Source organism: Falco punctatus (assembly GCF_963210335.1).
Source record: "Falco punctatus genome assembly, chromosome: 11".
Taxonomy (NCBI): Eukaryota; Metazoa; Chordata; class Aves; order Falconiformes; family Falconidae; genus Falco; species Falco punctatus.
In genome coordinates, this window is record NC_137591.1 from 30,584,463 (window position 1) to 30,606,041 (window position 21,579).

The 21,579-nt window shown below is 40.3% G+C and overlaps 1 protein-coding gene across 10 annotated transcripts in view; it reads left to right on the forward strand.

Annotated features, from left to right (window-relative positions):
- The window catches only part of RC3H1 (ring finger and CCCH-type domains 1), a 66,072-nt gene that overhangs the window by 27,900 nt on the left and 16,593 nt on the right, over nucleotides 1-21,579 (forward strand). For 5 of the 10 annotated variants that reach the window (XM_080407548.1, XM_080407550.1, XM_080407554.1 and 2 more), the window contains exons 3-14: nucleotides 3,272-3,392; nucleotides 4,723-4,962; nucleotides 6,090-6,265; nucleotides 7,092-7,292; nucleotides 8,023-8,155; nucleotides 10,290-10,408; nucleotides 12,388-12,500; nucleotides 15,893-16,174; nucleotides 16,487-16,704; nucleotides 18,210-18,586; nucleotides 19,771-19,902; nucleotides 20,492-20,662. In XM_080407548.1, coding sequence (XP_080263674.1) covers nucleotides 3,272-3,392; nucleotides 4,723-4,962; nucleotides 6,090-6,265; nucleotides 7,092-7,292; nucleotides 8,023-8,155; nucleotides 10,290-10,408; nucleotides 12,388-12,500; nucleotides 15,893-16,174; nucleotides 16,487-16,704; nucleotides 18,210-18,586; nucleotides 19,771-19,902; nucleotides 20,492-20,662 — 2,283 coding nt within the window. The remainder of the gene's footprint in view (nucleotides 1-3,271; nucleotides 3,393-4,722; nucleotides 4,963-6,089; nucleotides 6,266-7,091; nucleotides 7,293-8,022; nucleotides 8,156-10,289; nucleotides 10,409-12,387; nucleotides 12,501-15,892; nucleotides 16,175-16,486; nucleotides 16,705-18,209; nucleotides 18,587-19,770; nucleotides 19,903-20,491; nucleotides 20,663-21,579) is intronic. The other 5 variants (XM_080407552.1, XM_080407553.1, XM_080407555.1 and 2 more) reach the window with 2 other exon arrangements.

Genomic DNA, 21,579 nt, shown 5'->3' on the forward strand with positions numbered 1-21,579 from the left:
ACATCTTTCATCAAATTACGTTTAAATGACCAACTCAAAATCACTGCCTGGTATGAGATGATGCTTTAGCATTCTTTTCCGGTCCCCTTCCTCATGCCGTCATAACCTGCCTCTTCCCACAGCCACAAGTAGTCATGCTGATGGGCAGCATTCCACTACCAAGATACTCGCAGTCATTGCCAAGGCAAATGCATGCAGAATTATCACAAATTTAAAGTAATTAAACAGCTGAGATTGTTTTTCCTGTCTTGTTCTAGTCCCCCTTGGGAGGTGTTTATTATATTATGTAAATATATTTGCACTGAAAAGTGTGATAAGGGTGTGGTGTCTGGAAGAGTGGAATATTGAGTGAGGATGAAAATAATGAACTTGCTCTGCAGGGCATCTGTTTTGAGACTCTCAAGGGGTGTTGTAACATAAGTGACTATAGGGTCCTGCATGGTATTGAAAGGCTATTTTGTGAAGGGGAAGCAAAAATGCTTTAGAGTTATTTCTCAGTTGTCCGTCAGCAATTCCATGATAAGAGCCAAAATTAATGTACAGATCTCCCGTGACTTTTATGAATCATGTGTTTACCATTTTTCTCTTGGTAGATACCATTGTTATAATCATTCTAGCCTTAAAATATTTAAAATGTCTCAGAAGTGCATATAAGAGAAGCAGCAAAAGGGCAGATTACTTGGAAGTTTTGCTGTGTGTTGCATTGCATGAGTGAAGATGGAAGTGTGTGTGAGGTGAAATATATTCTCTTCCCCTGAAAATGGGTGAAACTTAAAAATAATCATCTTGTTTTACTGTTTAGTTACTACGCTGGCTCCGGCTTGGGATGAAAGTTAAACTGTAATCTTTCAGCCTCGTTTTGCAAACAGTACAGTTGTGCAAGACATCTAGATTTTTACACTGAAGCTTCACTTGCAAAGAGAAGAAATGGGAATGATATGCAGATAGTGTTGAACAGCTTGATTAACTCTTGGAAGCTTTTCTATGCCAGCTTTTTCCTGGGGCAGGGGGGAGCTTTCTGTTAGCTGCCTAGACAGCCCTTGTGCCCTCGCTGATGGAGTTAGTGTTGCGTATGGCATTCCAAACTGCTGCAGTGAATGTATGCTAAACCTACCTTAACAAGATGGAAATCCAGGGCTGAACACAGCTTCCTGTCCCATGTCTGTTCCAAACCTCCTTTGTCTGCTGCGTGTTGTGACACTGTGGTTGTATTTCAAGTTGTTGCCAGTGCCAGATTGAATGCTTGCAGGAGTAAATAGGAATTTGCACAAAATACATTACAGCAGTAAATAGGGCACACAGACTGTGTAGTCTCTGTCTCGGCACAAATGCATGAGATGTGTGTTGTTTGATCAATAAGCCAGTTCTGCTTGTATAACTTCCCAGACAGAGGCAGACTGCTAAAATCGAAGTGGCTTTGAAAAGGAGGTGGAGTATTTGGTGTGTTCTGTTAACATGAAAGCAAATATTGAAGGTGTTAATATTTGTTTCCCAAATCCTGAGAAACCAGTCCAGCTGAGGCTGTTGCTGTTGCAACAGTTACAACTGACCACTGTAACATATAGTTGCAAAATTGCCTGTAAGCTTTCTTGCTTACAGACAAAAAAAAAGCCACCCCAAAGAAAGACAACCCTATTATCGAAATTAAAACAAAACAACAAAAAAACCCACCCCACAGAACTTCAGATGTTAACTGCAGTCTGTGAAAAGCATCCAGGCTAACCTTGCTGTCTTGGTGTGATAAAACATGGGTTTGGTTTTCCCTTTAATAGGGATAAAAGGGGCGTTGTCTGATCCAGGCTATCTTGATTATGTCAGTTTTGAGGTGGCATCAACTCTCTTAATTGCAGCCGATATGTATACTCAAAGACTTTTTTGTCACCTGCTGTAAAAGCCAGAGTGATCCAGCTAGTAACTTTTTATTTGGCCATGTGTGTCAAATGAGCAACTTAGCATGCGTAGTTGTATAAACCTGTAGGAGAAGTATGATCTCATTGATTACTTCCTATTAAAATTTACTATTTTCTATTAAAATTGATAGGAAAGCTCCTGTCTGCTTTGGTGACAACAGTATGTGTGTGTGTAGATATATATCTATTTAGATATGTTCAGTGCTTTTATTTGCTGCTGCCATCATAATGCTACTCTCTACATGGCTGAGTTGCATGTGAAGGTTAGCGGGTTTGTAGCTGTCTTTAACTCAAGCATTAAAGGCTTGTGCTCTTACACTGAGGGCCTGAGTTGTTCCCTGTAAGCAGAGATTAGCGTGAGATTAGTGTGCTATTACCAGTGGGATAGTGATTGACTTAGAAATAGTCTAAGTCTGAGATCTATTTGCACTTCAATAGCATAACACAAAAAGTGCTTGTGTTTAGTCTTCTGAGAAATTCCTGTTCCCTATACTATCACATAGATAACTGATTGCTGAATGGTGATGTTGAGAAACATTAGTACAGTCGTATACTGCACTCACAAATTTGTTTAAAGCTTTAAGAGTTTACCTGGAGGAAAACAAAACTAAAATTATAACTTGGGGGGAGGGGTGGTCCAACATCCTTTTGAAAAATCCTAATTTCTGCTGAATGCCTGGATGAAGGAATAAATGCCACGACCAAAAAAAGCCCCACACACATATACCCCAAGGATGTAAGTGGCCTGTGGTGTCAGATAAATACTTGCAGGGTGTGTTCATATGCACTGTGTAACATAACTTGGTCTTGCTGCTTGATAATTGAGTCTAGTTAGAATACGTTCCAAGGGTGTCTTAGAATATCTGCTGCTAAGTCTTTCTTCCCACAAATCCAAATAACTAGTCACATATCCCTGGATGATTTTAGAGCTGTGAGGCCCTAGATATGAATCTCTGCTACCTGCAAACCAGGGTTTGTCTTATTTGATTGCCAGCCAGCCAGCTTTGGAAATGTCTCGGTATGTGTGTTATTTCAGCCAGAGTTTTGCAGTTATAAGTAGCAGCATGTTATCATGTAATACTTTTTGTCACAGAATAAACCCTTCTGCTTCTCGTTCCTGTTAGCCACTAAATAAAACAAGTCTGATAAACATAAATTCTTTACGTTATTTTTTTTACCACTGTTTTTTTTTTTTTTAATGTTGTTTGTTCATTAAACAAGCTGGAAAAATGCTTACTAATATAGAAAGAAACCCAAAAAGGAGGAAAACAGGAAATGCTTGATATTAACAAGTGTTTGTAAGCATGGCTGCCATTTATTTGTGTATATTCATTGTAGATGTACATGTCATCTCTTTTCAGGTTCCTGAGCAGCAGCCAATTACTTTATGTAGTGGAGCTGAAGATACCAAGCATTATGAGGAGGGCAAAAAATGTGTGGAAGAGTTGGCGTTGTACCTCAAACCACTCAGCAGCGCGAGAGGTAGCTCCTGCATTGTTTCCTTTGAAAATGAAAGCTAGAAACAAATAAGAGGCAAAACTAACTATCCAAATGATTAGTTAGCTTGTTTGAAAAATAGATATAAATCTAGTTTAAAAAACAAAATGAAACAAATTTCCTAAGTATTAAGGTTATGTCTTCACAGCAGCGGTGGTGGGGGCAGTGGAATCTAAAGGCATTTTGTTAAAACTGATACTGAGAAAAGGCTGTGGTATTTGGCCATGGTATAATAAGTTGAACCAAACTTTGTAACTTGGGTTGACTTCTGCAGAATAAGTACAAATAGATAATTCTGCTTTTTTTTTTTTTTTGAGTTATGCTTTGCTTTGAGAACTGTAGTAACACAGCTTGTTTGTGGAGGAGGAATAAACTGAAATGAGAAAGTTACTGCATATGGGGTATACAAGAGAAATAAGTAATAGTCTGTTTATACAGGGTCTTACACAAGAGCTGAGTCTGAGTAATTCTAATTTAGCTAAACTGCACTGGGGTCAAGAGTATGGATTTTATCTGTATTACATATGGTGGACTCGGGAAGAATCTGTCAACTTAAGTAGTAGAGATGAGCATCATGGGCATTATTGAATTTTTTACAAAATGCTGTCTCAGGCTTTTCCAGCTAGTGCAGTGTGATAGCAACACCACTCTGAGTAGCAGTGGCCCAATGAATAAGCTTGGGTGCTGTAGAACAAACTCAGTATGGCAGCCATATGTCCCGCAAGTCACTTGTTCCTTTAACCTGCTTTATGTGGCTCCCAGCGCATCTGTGAATCGCAGGTTTTGCACATAAATAAATATCAGCCAAGCAGTTTTGAAATTAGGTGTAAGTTTGTTTGGCTAGGCCAAAGCAGTGAAGATACTAGATCCAGATAAGAAGCTAAATGTCTGGTGAAAACAGACAGACATCAAAGGCGGCAGTGATCCCTGAAGCCCATGAATAAGGGAACTGCATGATGATTTTACCTTTGAGGAGACACCTGGGAATCTGTATGGGAAGGTGCAGGACAGATTACCAACACAAGAAGAGAATTCATTAAAGGTTCCACCTTCTTAGAGAGCCAAAAGAGTCAATCGCACTACTTAAAACCTGTGGGAAAGCTGACTCCCAGGAACTGTTTGCTTTTAATGCCAAGTAAAGTAAACGGACAAAAATGAACTTCTGATATGCCTTCTCTAGTGTTCTGTTTAACTAAGTGGACATCAGGACAGATAGGTTTACACTTCTGCAGTACAGTGGTTGAAGGCTGACAGAAGAAGAGGAGATGATACGAGGTAGTTTATTATTTTTTTTCTGCTTCACTTTGTTTTGGAGGTGTGGGTCTTAACAGTACTACTCAGAGCGTGCTAAGTCGTCCCATGCAACGGAAACTTGTGACATTAGTTCATTGCCAGCTGGTGGAGGAAGAAGGGCGGATCAGAGCCATGCGTGCAGCACGGTCACTTGGTGAAAGAACAGTCACAGAGCTCATTCTTCAGCATCAAAATCCTCAGCAGCTCTCCTCCAACCTCTGGGCTGCAGTGAGAGCCAGGGGGTGCCAATTCCTTGGACCAGGTAGGTAACATCACAGTACTACTTCTATACTAGAAGCAACTGAGAAATGAGGATTGATAAATGGGTGTCAGATTGCCTGAGTGATTTTTATTATTATTTTTTAATTAGGCAGTGGATTAATTTCTTAATAGTAAGTCTTCAGAACTAATGATACATCTATTGGGCTGCTGTCACAGATTTTCTCGCATTTTTAGTGCTTTTGCAAGTCTTCTATAAAATTCAGAATAATGTGTGTCCTTTTGTTCTTGTGATAAGTTCAAATGGAAGTAGTTCATCACTTGCTACACTCTGAAGACCCTTGTGGAAAAAAATTATGTTACTAGAAGTGACTGGACATAGCTGCTTTTCCTTCTCTTTGGTAACAAACATACAAAACAGTTGTGGGGAGTTTTGTTACATTTGGGGGTGTGTGTATGCATTTTTAAAAAGTACTTAATTAAATTCCTTTTCATAGAATTCTTAAGCAATCAATTTTGCTTAAATTATTGAAGTTTTGTTACTGAAAATGTAGACTTAACTTGTTGAAGACCAGCAGAAAGAATGCCTTGAAATAGGAAGCCAGTTTCTTAAAGAAAAAAATGAAGAAGCTTTCCCCCACTGAACCAAACTATGGAAGAGTAACTTTGGGATGCTAACTTTTGAACTACTGTGGGGAAGAGAGGCTTGTTAAATGGCAAAATATGTGGTGCTACAGCACCTGATTTATTTGTGTGGACATCAGTTCTCTTTTACCTGCGTGGGAACCAACCTTGCACTCAGCCTGTCAGCTTTTTCTGCTGGGATAGATGTGGGATGTAGATAGTACACTTGCTAATAATCAAGAGGGACATAGAGACAGGAACAAAGAAGTCTTCCTATCATCTGAAACCCAAAATAGAACTACTACTACTACTAATAATAAAAAAATTTAAGTCTTATTTCCCCGGGCACAGTCTAGGACTCTGAAGATGTGCCTTTCCTTTTTTCCCTCCCTTCTTGCTGAGCTCCCTTTCCCATCTGTGAGTGTGTGTGTTGTGGGGGAGGGGGCCTGTAGCCATCTCCCACTTGTAGGAAAGCAAGAATCTGCAGAAATCTTTCTTGGTCTTCTCTCATCCTTTGTCTCTTCTTTGCATTTTTCCCCCCACCAGCAATGCAAGAGGAGGCTTTAAAGCTGGTTCTGCTGGCTCTGGAAGATGGATCTGCTTTGTCACGAAAGGTCTTGGTTCTCTTTGTGGTTCAGAGGCTGGAGCCGCGATTTCCTCAAGCTTCTAAAACTAGCATTGGGCATGTTGTCCAGCTTCTTTACAGAGCCTCATGCTTCAAGGTATGAAGAAGATTCTTTTTGGAGATTTCATAATGCTGTGAAAACTATTGGGTTTACACTTTGAGTTTTCATTGTTCTGTAACATAAAAATAGATGTAGTTCTAGAAAATATTATTCATGAAGTCACACATATTTGGAGAGTTCTTTGTTGTACAGCTATGATGGCAATGTAGGCTAAAATTGCAACTGTAAGCTATAAAGCTAGGTTTTGACTCTGTCCAGGTTTAATAGGTGCCCAGTAAGAAAACTTGTATGTAAGTCAGCATGGCTTATCTCCTTAAAGGAGGCTTAAAGCTGGAAAAGCCCCAGTTCAGTTAATTGAGTAGTGATGTAGTTAGAAATAAAGGAATGTGAGGCTTTTGGATATCAGTGTTGTATAAAGGGAACTTAAGCTGCTTGATCTGCTTTCAGTATTTAATGGTCCATTCCTAGGTCCTCAACTTAAATGTCATTCACTTTTGCTAACTGAGGTGAAAAACATTTTGTGTGCTTCCAATTGTACCCTCAAACAAAATTCTGCAATAAAAAAACCAAAACACCCTGACCGGAGAAGTAAGGTGTGGATGCTATAAAGTTGTTTTAGGAAGTATTGACACTTCCACCAGTATCTGGGTCAGAGTAAGGTACGTTCAATAATCCATTTCATAGAGGTTCAGCTTTATGAGGAGTGTGTTATTTTAGTAGGAACTAGCGTTTGCTGCGTCGTGTCATAGTTCAGTTTGGGAGGAAGAACTTCATTGCTGACTGAAGATTTCACTTGCCTTAGACTTTACATAATCTCTGGTTTATCCTGCTTAATTGTATTTGGCTCGTTTCTTCCTATTAGGTGACAAAGCGGGATGAGGATTCCTCTCTGATGCAACTGAAAGAGGAATTTCGGACTTATGAAGCTCTGAGAAGGGAACATGATTCCCAGATAGTTCAAATAGCTATGGAAGCAGGTTTACGCATTGCACCAGATCAGTGGTCCTCACTGTTATACGGAGACCAGTCCCACAAATCCCACATGCAGTCCATCATTGACAAGGTAAAACCACCTAAAATCAGCTTTGTCTATCTTGTTTGCAACTGTAGTAGATGTAAATGCTTGTAACATGATTTTACAAGTTGCGCCCATGTGTACTCGCCCATTAATCATTTCCCCTGTTATTTCAAAACTTGTTGTGGCCTAAATAATTCAAATACGTATTTGTAACCTAATAAATCTTGCTCCCTCTGCCATCCTGCCATCTCTTTCTACTTCACTTCTTTCTGCAGGTGGGAAGCCACAAAGGTTAGCTACACGGTTGGGATGTGTCCTTTCTTAACAGCTGATAACTGCCAATGTAGTAACAGGGGTTAATGGTTCATGTTTCCAGGCAGGTCTACACCTGAAGTAAGAAAGGCGTGGAAGCACATTTCTTAAATAAAATTACTTGATTCTGGAAATGCTCTGATCCCTTGAAGTTTAAATTAAATGGTTTCTAATATTCTCTGGGTGCCAGCACAACACGGAAAAGAAATAGGTTATATTGGTAGAAAAAATACCAGCCTTTGTTTTGTCTATTTAGAGCTGTATTTTAACCTGCAGTGTCAAAGAATTGTGTGTTCATATGCTAGAGAAAGAATTTAATAGAAGGTACTGACTGAAATGGGCTTGTGTGAAAAGCGTTTTATTCCAGTTTTGGAAGACTGCTTTTGTGAGCCTGTGGAGCAACCTTCAGAAACCATGAGGATTGCTTTGCCTGTAGAAAGTTAATTATAATAATTTTTTTAAGTTGCAGACCCCAGCCTCATTTGCGCAGAGTGTTCAGGAACTAACTATTGCTCTTCAGAGGACCGGAGATCCAGCTAACCTGAATCGTCTTCGACCTCACCTAGAGCTCCTGGCAAACATTGATCCCAGTCCAGGTAAGTTTTAGATGTTTTATAAAAACCTTTAACTTACAGTTTAGCAAGAGGAGCTTAGCCCTGTTGAAGGATTGAAAGCTGTTCATCAAATGCAAGGAACATCTTCTAACTCATAAACTTAAGATTCTTGAGTGATATTCATAATCAGCCTGGGAACAGTAGTAATCTTTGTGAGGAACTAAACTATTTTGAAGCTAAAATAGATTCAAAAGTATGGCAGGAATAACTTCACCGCTTCTCTGAAGAGAGCTTCCTTGTTTGACTGCTCTGCGTGAGCATGGATGAGGATGTTGAATACATACAATCTTGCGAGGTGACATGGTGTGTACTTGATATTGGGCAATGATAAGAGGGGGAGTGGCAGCAGTCTTGGCTTCCTTATTTTCCCCTTTTTTAGTACATGTGCTGCCATTTGAAATCAGATTTGTAAAGCAACAGGAAGATTGCTAGAACCACTGTGCTTAATGCAGAGCCTTAGCTGTTACTGGGGTCTTTCTCTCCAGTCCTTCACCAGAGGAAATAATTTGTGAACAAGTAGGGAAAGTAGTCAAGAAAACACCAGATTAAGGACTTTTGTATTAACTTATCTAAAAATAGGATGTCTTTTTCTTTGTTCTAGAAATTCTGTGTATTAGTTTTTGATCTGAGGTCTCTAGCCTGCAGACATTTCACTTGGAAGACTCTCAGAGGCAGCGTTAAATCATAAGGCACCTTCTGTGTGAACAGTTTTGGATTCTAAAGTACAGTTTTGATGGATTGATTAGACAGAAGCTGGGAAAAAATCAGTCTAGGCAAGAAAGGTTTGTTATGCTAGGGAATTCAGTATTTTCCTTGTTCATGCGTAATTCTGCAAAGGTGTGAAGGACAGTTGGGGAAGGGGAAGATAGTTGGAAAGAGTATAACTGGGAAATAAAATCTTACGTTGTTGACAGGAGAGAAAAATGGAAATTGTTGAAAAAGCGGCACTGTGAGGATGGACTGCCTGAGGGAGAAGGGAAGGGACAGAACAGAGTGCTGTGGCTGAAGTTTCGTTTTATACCTATTAGTATTATCAAAATCAATATCAAAATGCTGTGAAGACCTAAACTTTGGTTTCGGGAGGTAAAAATTTTTAGTTACCAATTTGTTTGTTCAAGCAAATAGTTACCTCTCAAATGGGGACCAGTTGTACTTTACAGATAAAGGAGATGCAGTGCTTTCTTCCCAAATCTTTCATGCTGTAACAAGTCAGGGACAAAACTTTGTGTGTACTGCAAATTTGTTAGCCAAAGGCTGATATGGAAAGTGGAATTGCTAGTAGCCTTACTCAGTTTCAGTAGGTGAGTCTGATCTTGATGCTTCTCTTCTGTGCTGTTGAGTTGCTTCCCTGTTGTTCTGTAGGTACATTGAGGTTCCTCTGGAAGCGTAGTCCTTGCGAGCAGAGTAGAATGTCATTATGCTAAGATCTTGAAAGGCACTTTGAGGTCTTCTGTTTTACAGCAGGGTGTGTAGGCACGTGGTGGGAGTGTCATCTGCTGGAATGGATTAAACAATTAGAAAAGGAAATTGGCTAGAAGAAACAAGTGCCCCTATAGAACTGAGACTGTAGAGTTTATTCACATTGCTCTGCTAGAGGGTGTTCTGATACATAGATGCGCCTTGTGACATTTTTCCATCTGAGAAGCAGCAATTTCTGTTGCTGTTCAGTGACTGTGTCTGTGTGATCTAGGCCAGTGATGGTATTTGTACAGAATGATTTTACCTACCGGGGTCTGAATGTGAAGAGAGATTTTCAGCCTGATTATTTTTTTTTTTTTAAATTACGTGCGGAATTCGTACAATGCATTTACTCTGGAGTTCTTGTGATATGTGGAGATTCTGGTAAAAGGAAGTAATTTGACATGTTAATAGTAGTCTTGCTGGCTCGTTTGGTATTTTGTGTGGTTTAATCTTGAGTCTATAGGTAGCTTTATTTTTTAAGTGGTGCTTTTCCCTGAATTAAGGTGCTGAATGCTTTTATCTAATAACACATTTCTGATAAAATCTCTTCAGTTGTCTGGTGAAGTTTTGCAATACTGATGGTTTCTCCATACCTGGTTTTGGAAGACTCCTTCTGATTTTTCTTTTTATATTCTGTTTGCTGTCAATGCAATAGATGCTCCACCTCCGACATGGGAACAGTTGGAAAACGGACTAGTTGCTGTGAGGACTGTGGTTCACGGCTTGGTTGATTATATCCAGAATCACAGCAAGAAAGGAACAGATCAGCAACAGGTAAAAGCCAAATAATTTAAGTGCTTACCCCTAAATTTTATTGGCAGTACCTAATAGTAGAGGTTTACTAATGTCACCTGGAGGAGATTTGCTTTGACAAAGAGCTGATGGAAAACATCACTGCTGTGACATATTTATCAAAAAAGAAACGAACAAGAAAGGAAAAAACCCAAACCACTATGCCTCACGTCCCCCTATACCTGTGGCATTAATTTGCACAGCTCACTAGGGTGAAAACAGTCTGATTGTGCTGCAAGTTTAGGGAAATGAATAAACAACCCTCCTGACTAGAGGGTGGGGAAGAGAGGTCGGGGTGCCTGGCACTATCATCTGTGTGAATTTTCTTGGGTTTGTTTTAACGGGACATATTTCAGCCACATGGCTCTGTGTTAATGAATTATTCTTATACCTGTACTTAATGGTCTGTAAAGTTTGAAGATTTGGGGTAACATCATATAAAGATGCAAGTCACATTCCTGAAACAAAATTTTTTTTGTATCTGGAAGAAAATGATGTTGTCACATACATAATGAGCTTACCTCATAGTTATCTTACCACATGTTCCTTTGATCTCATTTTGTATTATAGCTAAGTGGATACAAATGCTAGCTGCTGCTGCAAGACAGAGCTGCCTGTCACGCAGTTCCCCACCCCCTCCCTTGCTTTGGCACTTATCCTTTTGGAGAGCTGGTTTGGGGAGCAGAACTAGTAGAAAGATTATCTCTGCCAAAAACAAAAAAAAGAGGCAAAATTGAAGTGAATTATTTCTGCTGTTCTACCTTTTTTGCATTCATTGCGAAGCTTAATGAGCACTGCTACCAGCAGAAAGAAAAGCAGTAGGAATACACAAGTGGAATCGTGGTGGGAAAAACAGTGAGGGTTTTTGTTCTGGTGAGACCATCGCCTAGACCTGGTACATGCTGTGCTGCTTGGAAGGGAACTCAAAGCCTCCCAAGTGAGAAAGGGGACATCTGCTGAGCATTGGGCAGAGTACTGCTGGCTGGCAGCAGTGGCCAGCAGAAGGCTGTGCAGCTTATGTGCACCCTGCCTAAATCCTTTTTTTTTCACTGCAGTAGATGACAAAAAAAAAATTATAAAAATAATCAGTTTGCAGGTGGCTTCTTACAGATTTACATCTTTTGGCTGTTTTTCAGGAAGCAAAAGTTTATTTTACAGACCTTTTCCCTCAGTGGGAGCTCTGATAAAGTATTTCTGCCACTGATGTAATTCTGCCTTAAAAACTGTAGGAACTTAAATGTCTTTGAGACCACCTCTGGCCTTCTGTCAAAATTTATTTAGAGAGACTGGCACATGGGTGTATATGCAGACAGTAAGATTGCAGTAAATTGTTTCTTGGGAAACTTAACTAAGAAAAATACAGAAGACAACCCATACCCTGCTGATGTGTGTAGGAGTAAGATTGCATTCTCAGTGATTGACTGAAATAATTATTATAGATGGTGAAGATATTTTTAGTCCAAAGTGGGCTAAAAGGGGTCTTGAGTATCCCTTTGTCTATGAGAGTTGGATTTCATCAAGTGCCATTTTGAGCTAAGAGAAATCAAGGGAGAAATAATTGACTAAACTTTCAATCTACCACAAAGTTTGATGAATATCTGGTGATTTCTGGTTAAGCATGATAATTTTTTCAGCCTGTATCAGTTTTGTCCACTTAACTGTTGCCTGAAACATACAGCTGCGTTCCAATCAAGCTTCAGTAAGGAATTCGGATAAAAATGTTTTAAAAACCTGATAGTGACTTAGTTGTCAAAATATTAATTCCTGAATCCATTAGTTCTGAAGAACCAAATACCAATACTGCTCCAGTCATTTATTTCACAGTAGGTACTTCTGGAACATTTAAATTGAAGGAGTTGTCAACAGTCAAACATTGGGCCTTTTAATAGAGGGGTACGTTCAGCTCTTGGTTAAACGTACTTGTGTTCAGGTATCTCATGTGGTGTCTCTAACCTTGTCAGCCTCCTCAACACAGCAAGTACAAGACATACATGTGCAGAGACATGAAACAGAGAGGAGGATGCCCCCGAGGGGCCAGCTGCACCTTTGCACATTCACAGGAGGAGCTAGAAAAGTAAGTGTTACCTCTTATAGTAGAAATGGGTCCAGTCTCTGTTTTGTCTTACACGTGAGTCATGCGTGCCTCCTGTACTCATTCCTTGATATCACTTGTCTGTCACGTTAGCAAGAAATAATTTGAAAAACTTAGCAGTCATCTCAAGTTTTGGAATTGTTTGTTCTTAAATACAGGATATTTTGCTTTGTTCAGCAGTAATGCAGCTCTGAAAGTCTTATGTTGACACAGGTGTTATTTGAGACTTTAGAGGTGGGCTGTTTTTCTTATTTCTTAAGTGTGACTAAACATGCTGTCTGCATCCATTATGCTCGTTTATTTGTGTGTACTTCTCATCTTGCCTTTATATTCAGCTAGGTTCCTGGCAGTTCTCCAGATGGCAGGGGTTCTCTTGTTTTTCTGTGCTGCTAGGGCTATCCAGAGAGCTAGAAATTATCATTGCAATTTGTTTTTTTTCCTGCAACAGTTATTCTTTGAAACTTCTTGGCAGATTGCACATGCAGTAACCTTAAAGTGGTTAAAGCTATTGTTGAAGGGTTAAAAGATGGTGGTCATACAAAGCCTGCAGTAAATAAGCTACATGCATTACAGATCAGGAGGGGGCACCCAGTTATCTGCTGTTCTGAAGGTTGTCTTAACTTTTTTTAAAGTAAAATGGATTATTTAAGAGTTAAAAGAAAAAAATACAATAATTTATACGGTACATAAAACTTGGTTTTCGGGCTAAAATAATGAATGTCTTTTAAAGAAGAGGTGTTTTTTTCTCCAATCAGAATAAAATGCCAAAGATTTGGAAATGTTATGCAGCTTTTTTTAATTTTCCTTAATCTAAAACTTGAAACATTATTATGGCAGTTCATTGGCTGTATAGCCAGCATGCGGTGCATAGGCAAAACAGGAAGAAAAAAAGAACAGAGCACATGGTGTTAGAATGACAAAGGCAGTTACTCAGATGAACAGAGAATAGGACTTTGATACTTGTGTTCTGCAGAAGCAGTTGGGGTTTTTCCTCTTTTGTCATGATGTTAAGAAAATGGAGATTGGTGGTGCTGGTTTGGATGGTTAACAAGAGTGGTGAGTCAGTATTAGTATCTCTGAACTAGCTGTATGTATCAAGAAGGGCTGTTTGTCAGCTTTGCAGATGTAAGAGGCTTGTTTTGTCCAGACTGACTTGTATGTCTTGGTAATAATGTTGTCATGGGGTGGTTGTTCTGTTTCAAGGTACAGCGGTTTCTGTAGGTGGCTGGGGGACTTCTGAGTTCAAATTCTTCCTCGTACCTTTTATCTTGGCTTAATTCCTTTGAGTAGATACTGCATTAGGGTTACTCCTTTTTAAAATGCTTAGTATGAATAATATGCATTACCATTGTTATGTAGTTCCTGTATCTTACATGTAGCTTTAAGTTAGCAGGAGGGTTATGGGGAAGTGTGTAGTAAAGCCTTAGATAGCAAACTGTAGTCTGAACTTGCTTGAACAGCAGCAGCTCATTCCCCTCTGGACAAGGGACAAAGACCCAGTATACATAGGCATATATGAAACTTTTTTAGATTATTTGTGTGTCCTGCACATGTGGAGACTGCAACAAAGGTTCATAAACCTGTTCAGAACAATCCAGAGGGCAGCATAGTACTACTTTTATTCTAAGTATTTTTATCATGAGAGGGTGTTATATCAGCTCTTCCTGTCACCTTTGATTGAATAGGTGTTTATATATGTGCTCCTGTCTCTCTTGAGCATTCTTTTGTGTTCTAGATGAATGGGTGGGGATGGCCAGTCCTCCTGTCTTAAAAGTAGTGTGCAAGCGTTCAGAGAGTCAGGAGCCATTGGACAGTGTACCTCCAGGGGACCTGATGGGAGGCAGACATCCAGAAGTAACTGGCAGGGAGAACACGGCAGTGGTTTCCCAGTGTCCTGCTGCTGCTTTTCAGGGAGCAGCTGGTTTGGGTATTGAGCAGGATGCCCAAGTAAAACCCAAAGTTCAGCCTGGGAAGCTTACTTGGCTTGCCTCTTGTGTCCAGCTGACATGAGATGCCAGAAGAACTTCTAAGCAGCATGTTTAGAAAGCTGTAGTCTGCCCCTGCTCAAGTGCTTCTACTGTGGCGATGGCCTAATTTGTTTACTCTCTTTTAATGCATTCTGAATGATGCCCACTGTCAGCTGTAGCTTGAATTTATAGTGTGATTATGTGGGCAAAGATTAATCCAGACAGGAAATCGGGAGAGTTAGGAAGGTGGCTAGAAGACAGTCAATGAACTCTTAAGAGATCAACGGCTCAAATTTGTACAGTGGTATCACACTGTCTGACTCTATGCTCAGTCATATGTAAAAAACAAAACAGCCACAAAAACAAAAAAGAACATTTTGCTTCTAGTATTGCTGTTAATTCTGTTGCATGTGGGCAAATACAAAGACTATCTGAAGATTGAGTAATAGAGTATAACAGCCCCCTTTTTCTACAATAATGCATGCACCTTCCTAGGCTGTGTTACCATCTCACTTAGCTTGTTAGGTATGATATCAAAGTGTTGGCTTCAACCCTGTTGAAGAAATTGCCTCTTGTTCTGCGATGTAAACAGCAGGAACACGCAGGCCTACAAATACACCCTCCCACTTGCATTCCGGTATCTAAGCTAACGGCAGGATGTTTAGTGGAGGACTTTCAACTCTGGAATTTGCTCTCTTCATTGCTCCAGTGCCATAAGTCTGCTGATTTTTGTGGAACATTAATTAAAAGGTTCATGCTTGTTCAGACTGTTATCAGAAGCAGTTACATTTTTTTGAATTACAGTACGTTCAGAGTTTTTGTCTCTGCAGTCTATTTGTCAAACCACACAAATGGTATAAGCTGTGTATAGTATAGTAACATAAATCTTAACAAACTGCTTTAAAGGATAGCACATGTAAATAAATACTTGACTTGGCTTATTTTTGGCCACATGATGCACAAGTGAATCCTCATTATTTGTCACTACCTTTCTGCTGTTACTTTCTTCTCTGAATAAAATGGGCTTGAATAGTTTGTGGTCTATATTCTGAAGCTTCTGTTAGTATAGGTAGTATTTTATGTGATGTTTGGTTTTGGTTTTCTTCTGTACAGTTGAAATGCATATATGTACAGGAAGTAAGACTTTAAACTTGCTGCGTGAAGTTTAGCTGTGAAGTCTTGGTGGAGTTGTCATTAAAAATCCATCCTTGTTCTTCTGATTGAAACTGCTATTAACTGTTCAGATAGCAGTGAAGTTGTAGTCTAATAGATATTCTTGCAAGCCCTTAGGGAGCTTGAATTAAAATTTGAAACTTTTGGTAGCATCTGCATTTGCAAAATCTTGAAAATGCAATTCCTTTTAGTTTCTTGTTTCAATTTTTTCCTGTGTGGCTTCTTTTTCTGAAGATTCCGTAAAATGAACAAGCGTCTGGTTCCCAGAAGACCCCTGAGTGCCTCCCTGGGCCAGCTAAATGAGGTGGGCCTGCCTTCAGGAGCTATCCTCTCGGAGGAAGGGGGAGTGGACTTGCCCAATAGAAAAGCTTCTGCTCTGCCAAATGGAATTGTGTCAACAGGCAGCACGGTGACGCAACTTATTTCTCGAGGGACTGACTCCGGTTATGAAACTGCTCTGAAGCCAGGGAAGATGGAACATCTGAGTAGCAGTGCCCCTGGATCTCCTCCTGACTTGTACGGGTCTTCCTAACTTCTTCCAAGTGTCATGTGTGTAAATATGCAGTAGAAACAAAGTAAACCCATTCTCTAGAAAAGAAACGGATCAGGGTTTGTTTTTTGTTTTGTTTGGTTTTGAGTTTTTTAAGTGGTTAAAGAGTAGAAAATTAAAGCTAAAACTCTTAAACTGCTTTACTCTCCCCGTTTGCTTATTTTAATTGGAGAAGGTGATGTAAGCCTTCAGAACGTGGAGTATAGGCAAAGAACAGTGTTTTTAAGTAGTGTGCTATATCAGGCCTTAATGAGCAGTGCCATCTTTCTGCTTTTTAGGCTGGAATCTGTCCCCAAGAGCTCTATTTCTGCCTTGCCAGTGAACCCTCATCCTGTACCCCCTCGGGCTCCAACAGACCTGCCTTCAGTGTCTGTCACCAAGCAGTTGCAAATGGTACCACGGGGGTCTCAGTTGTATAATACTCCACAAGCAGATATGTTTTATCAAGATCCTAGAGGAGCTGCCCCACCATTCGAGCCAGCACCCTACCAACAAGGTAGGTTTTGAGACCAAGCTCTCTTTCATCTTTGTACTGATGTTATTCTTCCTTCCCACTCCGCTGTTTACTTAAGCCCCAAGTTGAAATTGTCTTGCATATCACATGGAGTATAGGCACTAATGTGGTGATGGTATAATAAAATAGAAATTGGCAGGCTTTTTGTGTCTTGACTGAGGACTTTAATGCGAGCAAAAGCAGAGGTATTCATCCAGTGTAGCAAATGCTCCTCTCTTCAGTTTTTCCTGACTGGGCTAGGTCAAGGATCTAATATGGTAAACCTTAATTCAGTTTGAGTTGGGGGGTGGGGGGAATGGAAATAAACTTTAACCAGCAGAGGGGTTTGTGCTTGAGGGATGAAAATACTTACGTCCTTAATGAAAAGTGTGTGTGTTTCAGAAATGTCTGCATGTGTATGGGTAGAGACAAGTGAAATTAGAGAAGGGCAGTGCGCAAAAAGAAAACATCATAAAAAAAGGAACTAAGAGGAAGTTTTACAAGACCAAGCAGAGAAAGATAATACTGAAGGGGATTAAAAGAAAATTTATAGCTGTATATAAAGACAGGGAGCTATTCTTATGCAACATAAGATTGGAGAGATAAATGATACAAAGTGAAGTTAATATGAAAGAAAAATAAGAATGAAAGACCAAAAGAAGCGGAAAGAGTTAAAAAAAAAAAACCCTAGAAAGGAAAGGGGGCTGGGGGTACAGGCCATTTTTGAGAAAGTGACAGAGCGTTTTGAAGAAGGAGAAAAAAACTTAACATTTGATTGTGTGCAAATGAAGATCTGAGGTTGTCCACAAAATTTGATGTGTGTGGTGTTGACGATGTGTTCATATTCATGCATGCTTTTCAATTATCCAGAGATCCCAGAAAGATTACTAAAAGCGTCAGGTAACTAAGAGGTGTGATGTTGGAAGTCTTTGGTGATTCACAGTACTGAAATTTCCTTCTATTCTTCAAGAGGTAGAACAATTCTTTAGGTAACTTTAAATTCTAATTAATCCAACACAGGCAGTGGCTCTGATACCTTGGGACAAATAGAATTTTACTTGCATAAAACAGAGATACGCAGGCTAATCTTCAGTTTACTTTTTAGGTCTTGTCTAGCTAAAAGCATTCTTATCAATCTGCAGAGACATTATAACGAATTATTTCCATTTGGTATGCTAGCAGCACCTCTGTGGTACCTGTGGTGTGCTCAGTCACACCACCTCTTCTCCAGCTACTATACCTTTTACACCTTCCTGAGATCACATTTAGATGGTTGAACTGTGTCACTTGAGCTTTGGATCAGCTTTTGCTTTTTCAAGGTTTTCTGTAGTTAATTTTTGAGTAGAAATACCAGTTACAGTGAGGGAAAATTACAAATGTGAATTAATTTATACCCTTCTCTTCACAATACTTGTAGACTTGAGTATTTGAAACAGGTTTTTTTGTGGATGGTTGCGATGATTACTTTCTGTATCCTTTTTGTGTTTTTTCCTCTTGCCTTATTTCAGGAGTCTACTATCCCACTCAGTCCATGTCTCGCTTTGTCCGACCTCCTCCATCGGCTCCTGAACCTGGTCCACCTTATTTAGACCATTACCCACCCTACCTTCAGGATCGTGTGGTGAGCCCACAGTACACGCAGCCGCAGCAGTATCCTCCCATGGGACAACCCATATACCCACCGCACTATGACAGCCGTCGCGTGTATCCCCCTGTCCAGCCGTATCAGCGAGAGGAGATTGTCCGAGGAAGCCCTGTACCCATTGAAATTCCACAAGCAGCTGTACCATCCTACGTTCCTGAATCCAGAGACAGATACCAGCAAACAGAGGGTTATTGCCCAGTGGCTCCGCATCTTGGTCAGATCAGACCTTCATGCCACAGGGTATGGTTTTTATGTGGCGGGTTTGTAGTTGTTTGAGAGAGAAACTATAAACTACTTGAATATTTTTGCAGGGAAGTGGTGGGTTTTGTGAGGAATTAGAAGTTTGAACTTTAGGGAGGGGGTATATTTGATGAAGCTGATCGGAATCTGGAAAGCTGTTTAGTTACTGGTCAACTCTGTAACTGTAATGATGTTAATATGTAAAAGAGTGGGTTGCTACTTAGTGCTCAAAGTAGAAGTTGTCGTGGTTTAACCCCAGCTGGCAACCAAGCACCATGCAGCCGCTTGCTCGCTCCCCCTGACCCAGAGGGGTGGGAAGGAGGATCGGAAAGGAATGTAAAACTCTAGGGTTGAGATAAGAACAACTTAATAGCTAAAGCAAAACCCCTACATGCAAGGAAAGCAAAGGAAGGAATTCATTCACTACTTCTAATCAGCAGGCAGGTGTTTGGCCACCCCCAGGAAAGCGGGGCTCCATCATGCGTAACAGTTACTCAGGAAGACAAACCCGGTCATGCCAAATGCCCCCCCCCCTCCTTCTTCTTCCCCTAATTTATATTCTCAGCATGTCATATGGTATGAAATACCTCTTTGGCTAGGTCAGGTTGCCTGTCCTGGCTGTGTCCCCTCCCAATTTCCCGTGCCCCTCCAGCCCTCTTGCTGGCAGGGCCCAAGGAACTGAAAAGTTCTTGGTTTAGTATAAACATTACCCAGCAATAACTAAAAACATCAGTGTCTTATCAACACTTCCCCCATATGACTGCAAGGGGGATGTGCCATACTGGAACACGTTCCAGGGGAAACTTTACGAAGTTGGAACACAGAGTTCATGTTGAGCTACCAGTGACTTAAAGATTAGTAATTTTAAAAGTTAGAAATGCTGGGTTAGTTGAGGATCTAATCAGTTGTAGGCAAATAACAATCACTGCCTTTGGCATGTCTAGAATTAACGCTGGCCAGTGTAGGAGCATCTGTGTCCTATATTAAACATGAAAGTTAACAGACAGACCGGATAATAACAAGTAATGATCACTTCATTAATGATACTGTCTATTCACTGTATTTTTCCTTTTTTGCAGTATGTGGTTATCGTATTTTATTCGGGTAAACAACCTTTTTGAAATTACTAGGTTTGTGCATTAATGCTTCAGAAGCTTTGTAACGTATTTCTGTCTTCATTTCAGCCTCATCCCAGCCTGGATGAACTTCACCGACGCAGAAAAGAGATCATGGCCCAGCTAGAAGAGAGGAAGGTGATTTCTCCACCTCCTTTTGCATCCTCACCAACCTTGCCTCATCCTTTTCATTCAGAGGAGGTAAGCATATTTTGACAAAAATGTGACTTGCTCTCATGTTTAGAAAATGCTTCGGAGTTTTTGTGTGCTAGTAGGTGAAGAAGGCAACAAAAAAACAGGAATGGTGCAGTGTTGGCAAGTGATGGGGGATGTAGATTTTGCGCTCCAGATGGGAAGCCCTGATAGTGCAGTCTCCAGTTTCTTGATTGGCTGTTGGTTGCCTGATCTACCAGTGATCCTAAGCTGGTTTTGGTGCAATGAAGGGAGTTAGTTTTGAGCCATTATTAATTGAAATAGTCAGTCTTCACCATTACTGGACTTTGCTTTGTTTGCTTCTGACATGTTTAAAATTAAGTAACAGCTTGATAGAAGTTTGTGGGTTTTAACCAAGGTCAAAATACCACTTTTATACTGGCCAAGCGAACAGTCAGCACTGGGAGTGTAGCCAGGTGATCAGAATTTCTTGTATTTCATGCTTGCTCTGGCCCAATTCCAAATGGTGATGTATTGATTAGAAAAAATAATCCTGGTGGTGTTTTTCAAGTTCATTGCTGTTGAAATAAGTAGTGGTGGCTGTGAAGCTGCTTCTTCCCTTCACTTACAGAACCAGATCTTTGTTTTTGTACAGTACTTGGATGAAGACCTGAAGGTAGCTGGGAAATACAAAGGAAATGACTACAGCCAGTACTCTCCCTGGTCCTGTGACACCATCGGCTCCTACATTGGAACCAAAGATGCAAAACCCAAAGATGTTGTGGCAGCGAGGAGTGTGGAGATGGCGGTATGTAGCGATGAGGGGAGCACAGAAGAAAAGCTGATCCTTCTGTGGATTGGGAGGGACTCTTTTCATTTGCTTTCCAGTATGCTGGCAGTGCTTGTATTTAAGCTCAGAAGTGCATTGCGGTCAACAAATGCATCTGCAAGTGTGCAGAGTGCTTTGTTTTCAAAGCTATCAACAGTCCTGCATCTGTGTAGTTGCTTTAAAGCTCTGGGTAGAGATGCAGGCTAACCACTCTGCTCTAAAGGCATGGATAGCAAAAGATACTTTGCCACGATTCTTAACACTTACTTGAAATCCAGAAATTGCTATGTAATGGCAGTTTGTTAATTAAACGTGTCCATCTGTACTTTTTTCTGTCGGGGGAGATGTTGTAACTTTGTGCTATTAATTCCTTTTGAAGTGATTGTTACTGTTGTTAACAACATCTTTACTTGAAGGAGACTCTGTGATTTGTGACTACGAGAATACCCAAAACTTGCATGAAGCTTTTGAGAGAGGTGTAGTCATAATACCAGGCTGATTCTTCTTGAGGGCAATTTCTAGCTCTATGCTGTGTGCATTCAGTCCTTCACAGAAGCCATGGGTGTCTTACTCTGAACTTACTTTTGCTGCTGCCTTTTTGCTAGGTCAGTGTTGCAAAAAGAAGGGACTACTAGGGTGTCATTATTGAGAGTCATGAATGTGAAGAAAAGAAATAGGATTCTGAAATACCACCACTGTTCTTTTTTTCCTAACATTTAAGCATCACTCAACAGCAAGAAGTAGGTATGTAGCATGGTAGCCCACGCAGGTAGGAAGACTTTCAAGTCTTCAAGAGAAAGGATTGTTTAGTCTGAGGGACATTTTTACAGAGATGGATCTGGTTTTCTCCTTCAATTCCCATCTGCAAAAGTGTTCAATCATCTTTTGTTTATATA